Source organism: Gambusia affinis, linkage group LG23, assembly GCF_019740435.1.
Source record: "Gambusia affinis linkage group LG23, SWU_Gaff_1.0, whole genome shotgun sequence".
In the NCBI taxonomy this organism is placed as follows: domain Eukaryota; kingdom Metazoa; phylum Chordata; class Actinopteri; order Cyprinodontiformes; family Poeciliidae; genus Gambusia; species Gambusia affinis.
In genome coordinates, this window is record NC_057890.1 from 1,405,493 (window position 1) to 1,415,854 (window position 10,362).

General features: G+C 38.2%; 1 protein-coding gene across 1 annotated transcript; it reads left to right on the forward strand.

The window, feature by feature from the left end:
- Positions 1-868: 868 nt before the first annotated feature.
- Positions 869-9,324, forward strand: adm2a (adrenomedullin 2a). The gene is made up of 2 exons (XM_044107626.1): positions 869-1,001; positions 6,169-9,324. Exons 1-2 carry the CDS (start codon positions 904-906, stop codon positions 6,578-6,580), a joined length of 510 nt encoding a protein of 169 aa, XP_043963561.1. The 5' UTR covers positions 869-903; the 3' UTR covers positions 6,581-9,324.
- Positions 9,325-10,362: the final 1,038 nt, after the last annotated feature.

A 10,362-nucleotide genomic window follows, 5' to 3' on the forward strand; every position in this document is an offset into this window, starting at 1 on the left:
TGTTAAGGATTTGAAATGTATGCATCAAATCAGAGAAAATCTCTGACCAACATAATGCTACACACAGAATTTTTTTTCCTGTTTTAGCTGTTTCAACTGTTAGTTCTGTTTAGAACTAAACTTATTCAGAAGGTGTTAGTATTTTATTGTTTTTTATTTTTCTTACAGAGAAAGCCTCTATGCTTTCTGTTTTATTTAATGTTTACTTTTTGCGCTCATCTCTTTTAAGGTTACAGAAGTTATATTGCTTTTGGGCATGGATTGCAATTTATAATATTTTTTATAGCATCTCTTGGATTTATATCAGTGCAATGCAGAATAGTAGAATTTCCAAAGATGTAAAATACTGGTTAGTTGTAACTCCACCCACTCTATTTAAATCCACTATGTTAGTCAGCACTCAGCTTCACATTGGAACTTGATCTTGACCAACAGGATTGGAATCGTGGGAATAAGAAGACTTTTGACTGACTCCATACTCTGAGCTCTACATTAAAGGTAAGAATTTATTTTTGCATAATGTGTGGACTATGTGTTAATAGGCAGTCTTTCAGACAAAGATTTTCTGTTTTTATTTTGTTTTTGCAGAGTTAAAGTTAATGTAGAATTCACTTTGTATAAGACAAAAAAAATCTACCTATATTTAAATATACTTTTTACCATCATTGTCTTTTACAAAAAAGAAAAAAAGACATTGACTTTTTTAAATTTTCTTTTACAGTTTGCCCAAGTTGGAATTCTCAGCTTCCAAGTTTTGCTACAACTTTTTTTAATTTTTTTTTTTTATTATTTTATTATCTATTTATTGCTCTCCCTCCATTTTTGGAGGTCTGAAAGTCGGAGAGGTAGCCCCTCTCCAATTCCTGCAGAGAGAGGGTGTACAAAGTTGAAGCTTATCCGGAGATGCGGTCCTTCCTCCCGCTTGTCGTGTATTGCATCAGCCTGCTTTCCCTCCAGCAGCTGTCGGCTTCACCGGCCGGGGAGCGTCCTGACGGAAACAGGTACGACAAGATTAACCACCCGCTAATAACGCTTTACTACTGTTTCCGCTGATGTTGTCGGCATAATAACACACTAATACAATAGTTTTAGACGATAGAACAAAGCTACACCTGATTGGCTAAGTTTAAAAACATTTACTCACCTGTTACTTTACGGCAAATTAGTTCACGGGAAGGGCTGCAAGTCGGAAACCTTAAAGCTGAATGGGTAGGAACAAGGCACTTCTGCAATTGTCTTGTTTTTAATTTAAGGAGTTGAAAATATGGGGTTTTTGCCAGTCTGGTGGTGCGTAACAGATCAGGAACATTAACTAACGTTTGTTGCTAGTTTGGTTAACTCTAATTTTCTGCCCGCCTGTCTAAAGAGTCACATGAGCGTGAGTGTTTGGAGGTGGTTGCTGTTATGTCGTGCAGTTCACAATGAGCTCTACAAGGTCAAAGGCTGTCTACAATGAAACACTTTTTTTTCCACATTATTGTGAAAATTAAAATATAAAATAATGCGAATATTTGAAATGCTTAAAATAGCACAATAGCTCGAAACTCCTAGTTATTATTATTATAAAGATTATACAGCATTTGAAAAGGTCATGGACTATGTTCTGGAGTGAAATAATATTAATTTTAAAAAGCTACAATTTAGCAGACCCAGTATAAAAAATGACCCACATTCTGAATTTAAAGTTGAAGTTTACTGTATTTTTTGTAGTGTACTATTCTCCACTCTTAAATCCCCAAAGCACGTGTGACATATTCTACGTCGTTTTACACAAGGAGGGAAAACCGGTTTGTTTTCATCAATGGAGCCCCATAATGGATTATTGTGAATGTGACGATAAATGGTACCTGTTCTTTTCCGCCCTTTTAAACTGCAGGGGTTTTAGTCACAAAGCCCTGTCATAAGAGATTTGGCAACAACCAGAGCGCTTAGTAACAGTCTGTAGACCTAGTTTGGTGTGTGCGGGGTCAGCAGCTATACAAACTTATGTTGCAATGTTATCACAGTGAGTAGCGTATGTGAATGTAGATGAATGACTGCAAATGGCGCCTTCTACTGGTAGAGTCTGACAGGAAGCTGTATTTTTTTTTTCTTTAGAGGCAACTTTTCTTCCATTTGTGAGTCAACGAAGCAATTTAAAAGTGATAGACCTAAGTGTAGCATTAAATATTATGGGAAAGTTTTATATATATATATATATATATATATATATATATATATATAGAACAAAGTCTCTGACTGAAGTAGGAAATGAAAAAGTTTTGTGACTGAAAAGATATAGATATAACCCAGTGGATAACTCAGGGAATTTTGGAAATCTCTCTTTTTATATGTCCAATTATTTCGTAATTGTAAAATAATTAAGAAAAGTTTGAGAAACATTCCCTCATCACTATGCATATGTCACATGCCCGACACAATAAAGCAAGAGGGTTTGGAAGAATAATAAAGTAAACATCTAACACAGTTGGAGGCAGAGCATTATCACACAGCACCATCTCATCTCATTGCCTATTGATGTGTATGAGCGAGCGCTGAACATCTGCTGCTGAAACCTTCACCTGCCCAGCACCTTAATCCCCTCAGCCTATCTTGTCTCCGTTTAACAAGAGACTCCTAATCCCTCCGCTACCCCTAAAGACGTGCCTTTTTCCCGGTTTGATCCAGTCTGCCCCTTCCCCTTTCGAGCATAATTGGTCATAAATGTTCCATTGCTTTCTTATGATGACACTAAATTCTTACTCCCAGTTTCAATGAGCACATGATGTCCTGTTACCATGACATGCTGACTGACGAAAAACAGTAGACATAACTATTCTACATTTCTTTCGCCTGTTAGAAGCTGGGTGGATTTCTCTCATTCCTTCCATGTTCTGTTTCTGACCATGTTCTGTCTCTGTAACCTGATAAGGTAATGCTAAAGAAGTCCTTAAGATGCAGAACTGCCACTTGCCAAACTAGGAGCGATTGCTTGCTTTTCTGTTCACATGCACCAAATACCCTTCATTTTCTGCTAGATTTTTTCTTTTATGTTTTTTTTAGATTAACCAGTTTTTATCTTTATCTCAATAAAATATGTCCAAACCTGGACGTTTTAGCTAACATTTCTAGCTAAGAACAATGACCTTTTACCCACATTTTAGCATCAGTACATATCTTTGGTGTGCCACCAAAACTAAATTGTGCTTTGGTTGTTGAGCACTTTACGATACAGATTACCGATTAAACAATTCATTGTTTTGAGATGAAGGACCTGCCAAACAGATTTGTACTTGGACCCCTTTTGGGCCCCACTGTGTTCGCATCAGGGCACAATAACATGACAGTTCAGTCTGGGTGCTTATGTTGTAGTCCAGGTTTGTTTAAGCAGTGTGAGGTCACACAATGTCATGTATTTTTTCCAATTAAATCATTAATGGAGAAAAACAAGAGGGAGCTACAGACAACCTTTAGAAACAGACGGTTTTAATCTCGCACAGGGTGTGTGTAATAATAATAATAGTAATTATTATTATTACAACTATTAATTAATAGTAATTATTATATAATTAATAATTATAATAATATAAAAATTTTAAGTTAGGTATTTCAGGTTTCTGTGGATGGGTTCTTGGGACTGAACAGTTACAGTTGAGCAGGGTGAAAGCAGTGACCAAACGGGGAGAATTCCACTCTGGATTATCGTCTTAGACCAAAATCCAACTCTGGCATCCGTAAAGAGCTGCTTTCCACATGGAAACCCATTTTGTAGAGGCGTGACTTTACATGTTCTGTGTATGTAAGAGGAGCAGCACTCATCTGATGATGAGGTTGAATGTTTTGTTTATTGATCACAGGGTTTCAGATGCTAGTTCCTATTTAAACTTTTGACTTCAACTATCAAAACCACAGGGCTAGAATCATCAGCACCGCAGATTATAGTTCTGTGTTGTGCAATAGTGGAGTCAGCATATGAGTCATACAAAATATTACCAATTTAAATCCACAATGAATTTCAGTGTCAAGATGCAATGGTGGCTGCAGTTAGAAAGAAACAAGACATGCGTCCAGTAAGTTAAATACTAGTCCCATTGTTTAGACGGGTGATGTGGCACCATGGCGCACCAAGCCTGATCTTAAAATAGTCTCCGGCATCCCATTATGCAACTGTCTCTCCAGCAGCAACCTCATCTTTGGCAACTCAGTCCTCGTCAGGCTACCATACCTATTTGAGTAGCATTAATCTTCCATTTCGTGCCAGATTACTGTACAACATCTCAATGGTACACAGTTTTCAGCCACTCAGTGGGAGTAAAGTCTGAGTGCTTGTGTTGAGTCAGCGTTTTACTGAGTATATTTAGAGCAGCTGTGGTGTCTGCCACAGACAACTTGGTGCTAATTTTTTCTTGTCGTTGGAAAAGCAAACATTTGATGCATTTGCTCAGATGTAGTGTTCCAACAGAATTTGAAGGTTTACTTCTCCTCTGCCAGGTGTAGTTATTTTTTTTCAACCTTTTTTCCATTGGTGGTGCTGAGTTAGACACTCAGCGGCTTGACTCTTACTGATGAGCTACCATGTCAAGTTGTAAGAACGACACCCGTTGTTCAAACAACGAACAGATGGTAGAGATGTTGCTACTGTTTACTGAGAGGCCAGTACATTCTGCTTGCTTTGCTGACCGTGTCCTTTCCAGCAAAGAAATTGTCCTGAGGTCCACGTTCCAGACAATACGTTTTGTGCATGGATCAACGAAACGTCAAACAGTCTCCAAATAAAAACATACCCTTCTTAACTTGAAGGAACTTGTTACTGTGCACAGGTTCGCTAAAGCTCCACTGGTTTGCTTTATATTTATTTTGTTTCCCCTGGAACCATTCAGCAAAACTGAAACAATTCTCATCAGGTTTCTTGATAATGAGATCCGTGCCTACTTAACAAAAAGCCAACACTAATCAGGTGGCGAAGTAAAAAGGTAGCAACCAAGGCTGACTCAGGAATATGCTATTCAAGGCATCAAAAGGCAATTTACTTTTATGCCCCAATTAAGAGACAGGCATGTTGAAATGCACAAAGTTGTGCTCACATGCAAAAGATAAACAGATGTTGGTACTCCTACTAAAAGTTTCACAGTATTAGCTGAATCCAACCCTTAAAAGAAAACAATAGGAGATAAATGCATTACAAAAATTTGTACTTCTTTTAAAAGAAACCGATTCATATTACTCAGTGATATAAAATATTATGTAGTTGGGAAGATATACTGAGTTTGTAATTTAGCACAAGACTAAAGCAGTTTCTAGTGTGATTGGTCTGTTTGTGGACAGGTTTTGAAGTTGCAGAGAAGAGGGTGACTGGTTTGGGAATCTCAGGTTCTCCTTTCGTTTGGTTTGCTGATGTGCAGAAGCACAGAATGTGTATCTTTGGACCATCACCCTCAGTGTGTGTTAGAATGCCTTGCTTTGTATTCTTACAGTATACATCACAATCATTCAAAAATCTGTTACTATCCTTTACAGTTTGTAATTGTTACTCGCTTGTGACTACTTTTCGAGGCGTCTCAGTGGACTAATATTAGTGGGGCGGCTTCAACTCCTCATTCTGTGTGAGGGCCTTCCAGTTGATCACAACATGTAAAGAACATCACACAATGAAAGGGGTTTCTGTTCTGGGTCTCTACCAGACTGGCATCATGCTTAGGGGTTGTACCTTCCTTGATGGTATTGCCGTCTCCCCAGTGCAGATAAAAGGACTTAGCAAGTACAGAAAATGGGTAGCAATTTAACCACCCATAAAGAGGCGTTGTCTGTGTCTGAGGAGTTTTGAGGTTTTGTAATGTTCCTCAAAATATTTCTTAGCATTTTTGGTGGTTTGGCATGATGCACCATAGTGCTTGAGGAGACTTCTACTACTGGCTTGGTGCAGTGGATGTGCTTAGTTCACTGAAATGTTCAAGTTGAGGGCAAGTGTTACATGAATGTCTGCATTCAATGTTTGCCAGCACTGCATTAAAGTGTTGTGATTTTGGCCATTTCAGATTCTTATTCGCTGAAAATTTTTCTGACATATGATATGTGTTACCTGCTTATTTTTGCATTTTATCTTTTGTTCATCAACTACTATTCACTTAATCCACTTATATTTCAAAAACCTAAAAGAACACCTTTTTATAATTTTTTTTTTCTTTCCAGAGTGAATCATCTCAAAGAACCAATCGACCAGGAAAAGGAGCTCTCCACTCCCTCAGAGGGTCAGTCCAACACTGTCCCAGCATCTCCAGCTGCAAACAAACTCCACAAATGGATGTTAAGCCTCGTGAGGCACCCACCGGCGTCCGGTTTGAGGATGGCATCTCCTGGCCTAACATGGGCACAGCCTGATGAGGCTTTTCAGATCAAGAGAAGGGCTAAGAGATCTCGTGGACACGGACACTCGAAAGGTGGCAGAAATCACCACCAGCATCCCCAGTTTAAGAGAGTGGGGTGTGTCCTGGGAACCTGCCAAGTACAGAACCTCAGCCACCGTCTGTATCAGCTCATCGGTCAGAACGGCAGGGAAGAATCATCGCCCATTAACCCTAGGAGCCCTCATAGTTATGGATGAGATAGGTACCCCCTATAGCAGGTCTGTCAGTATTTGTCTTTTAATGTCTTGATTGTAGTTTTTGCATTTAGGATTAGTCTAGTGCACAGTCAGCTTTGACTTATTTTAGAAGTCTCCTGCTTTTACTCTTTGTACTTGATTGGTGGATTTTAAAGTTAAATTTTAAGATCACAACAGACCAAATCAACTCCAAGGATCGACCATCTCCGTCACAGGAAAATATGAACATTAAAACATTATGGATTCTTCAGCTTGAATACTAAAAGGAAGCCAAAAGCTGACATTGGTACACTTTAATCTGGATAAAGTAAGAATTGAGCTGTGTCTTCAGTGCCATTCAGTGGAGTACTTCTCGTTGCCAACTAAACTTCATAGCTTTGGATCCTTTGCTGTTCACTGATCACACACTAAAGCCTCTAATGTGGATTAGAAGCTGCACCATCATTTGTCAAAATCAATGTGTTTCTGAATACCCTTTCAACAGTCAAGTGAACCCTTTTACCTCTCCATCAGCTTTGAAGTTCATACACTGTGTCTAACACGAACTCAGAGATCACCACAACAGTCCTTGAGTTTGTAGCTGAACTTAATCTGAGATCATCCACAGCCAAGACTTACAGCAAACATTGTGATTTAAGACACCATGAAAAGGAAAATATGAGTCAGCATGCAGGGATTAGTTACTGAGTCAAGAAAAGTTCTGTTTCAATATTGTGCTTCACACAGTTGAAAATAAAAGTGAACACTATAGTCAAACTAGCATTTTATTGTTTGAGTGGATCCTTGTTAAATCCCTAGAAATCATTTAAAAAAATATTTTAGCAGTTAGATAAAATCAGAAAAATAACTTTCTTAAAATTTATCAACAAGATTCTTTATTTAGTGGACTAGCAGATGTTAGGCTTCCCGGTTTCAACAACTTAAAAGTTAAACTCCTGAGTCTCTTATGTCATTCAAGTTGAGTCTACAGCAAAGATGCAAAAGTAGACAAATCAGAAATAGATAAAACACTCTAGTAAAACACATTTACTTTCATTTATACTTTCCAACTATGTAGTATGGTGTTACGATGTGGGTGTGAAACAAAAACCACGCTGACCAAAATGCTAGTTGTAACAGTGCCTAGTTTCAAATATGGACACAAATAGCCAGGCACAGCAAAATGCATGTCCCAACATTTTGTTGTCTTCTATTTATGCCTGCCTCTGAAATGGTGGGCGGATGATAGACCAGGAATTACTGGGAAACAAGGTCTTGTTTGTCCACCATGGTATAATTTGTTTGGGTCTTAAAGTTATCATGCATCCAGCCTTCCATTTTCTATACCCACTTAATCCCGTTTAAGGAAACCACCATCAAGCAAGTGGGTTATGTCATAGAGCTGGCATAGAGTATAATCTTAGCTATAACTGGGCAAATAGCGGGAAGTAATCTGGAGAAGTCACCAGTCCATCATGAGGGCAAGGTTATAATCCTAATGTTTCCACACCCACCATATTACCTAAATCATAAGGTTTAGACACAGCTTGAATCAAAATTAGAATCAGTTAAAATTTGAACCAACAGGTCAGACTTCAATCAAAACCAGAAAACTTTGATTGGTGCATCTTTAGTATTAGAATTAGATGTAAACCTTTTAATAAACCTTCATACATGGTAGTGTTGGAGTACTATTTGAGTTGGAAAGTGAGTCACTTCCTTTTATTATTATTATTATTATTATTATTATTATTATTATTATTATTATTATTATTATTATTATTATTATTATTATTAAAACAGCATTAGTTAAATCTTACCAAATACCTGGAAATACTTGACTGAGTGAGTGGCCTGCAGTATGTGACCCACATGATATAGTGCCATGTTCTTAATGTATTTTCCACTGTTTTTATTTCTTCCATCTATTTTTTTCCACCCTCACTATAATCCTTTTAGACCAGAGGTCAAATCGTGGTAGCCAGCAATTCCTTGGTTTTAGCTCTAATGTGTTCAAAGCCTCACTAAGGTAAATCGTGCCTTTCTCTTTGCTGTAACGAAGCTTATCAATGTCTCGTGACAGATCATTAAACGGCTTTTAAAATGACAAACAAAAACATCTCTCTACTTTCTCGAAATGTAATTTCTCAGCCATTCTATGTGTATTGGATGAGTTTAGCCTTATCACTGTTTTGTTTTCACAGTATGTTTTTGGGACGTCACACATTGCGTCATACGGAGTTGTGTTTGCAAACCCTACGACAGTCGATGGCTTCCTGTTAGAAACCACGGACAGTGTTTCAAGGCTATCCATGACTAAGATTCATAGGACTTCAGTGATGTTCCTGTTAGTTTCTCAGCAGACTTGTTTTCTTGTTTTCACATTTGAGTGTCATGTGTTCTTCTTTATGGTCACAGGAAAGCACTTTAATGCAATCATGTCGACAGTTTTTTTACAACTTGAATCTCAGTGTTGAAGAGCAAGTGACGGTAGGATGAGGTGCTTCCTGTAAAAGTGTTCTTATTGTCTGTTAAGATGTAAGTGAATATATGTTATACTTTTGTATTTAAAGAAAGTTATGTATTTAAGTATTTAACTTATCTTGTATGATAATGCCTGAATGTCACTAAGAACTATTTATCTTGTCTTTTTCATTGTTCCTTATCATAGTGGAAATTAAGTTTGTGACTATCGTTGAAATGTTACTGTTTCACCATGTTCTTCAGCCTTTAAAATAAAGAACCATACTGTGTAGAGTGACAGAGTACCGAGTGTGTTAAATGTTTGTGCAAAACTTTTCATAGTTTTTCACGTTACAACCAAAACCTTATTAAGTTTAAAGAAAAGTGTTATTTGAAGAGTTTATGAACTAGAGTTTGCCCATCTAAGAGTTGACATTTTTGCCCCTTCTTCTGCAAAATAGCTCAAGCTCCATCGGAGTGAATGAGGAGTGACAGTAAACTTATGCTGTAAGGTTTTGCTCCAGATTCTCAGTTAGTTTTAAGTCTGAATCCTGACAGGGCCGTACTGAGACAAAATTAGGTTCTGATAGCCGTTAGCTATCTGCTATAGCTGTAGTTTTAGGGTGGTGGTTCTGCTGGAAGCTGAAGTCTCAAATCTTCTTCAGCATCTGCCCCCTTAGCTACATCCTTCTTTTCATCAACTGACCAGCATCCGTGTTCCTGCAGAAGAAAAGTCTGCCCTCAGCATGGTACAGCCACCACCATGTCTCACAGTGGGATAGGGTGTTCAGGGCTATATGTTATTTTGACCAAAGTACCTATTATCATCATTTAATCTAATGGAAGCTTAAGAGTTGTGACCGATTTTGAAAGGCACTATAACTTCATACAGGATGTGATCCCTCTTCTGCTTTGACCTGGAAACAACGTCTCAAATGTTGCAACTAAAGTCAATCATTACATGAGGAAGGCTGATGGAGGGCATTGGACATTGTGAATGAGACACAGAGGGATCAGGACATGATCTGATAGCTGCCACATCATTACGTCTGACGGAACAGGGTTAATGAGTCATGGAGGGAGTCTGACCAAAAGCAAGACCAGGATTTGGTGTCCAGAGGGGGCGGAGTTCAGGGGAAGAGTGCTGAAGAGTAAAAGGGGACGAATGAATTTGTCAACCCTTGATAGGTCTTTGAAAGGGTAATTTTTGACATATTTCTTGGAGCCAAATGCTTTGGAAGGTGGATGTCACCTTCCATTAAGTCCAGTTAATTCCTGACAAGAGGTCAAATCCCTGCCTTGCTCTATTGCACATCACATGTTTTCAACGTTTGGATCCC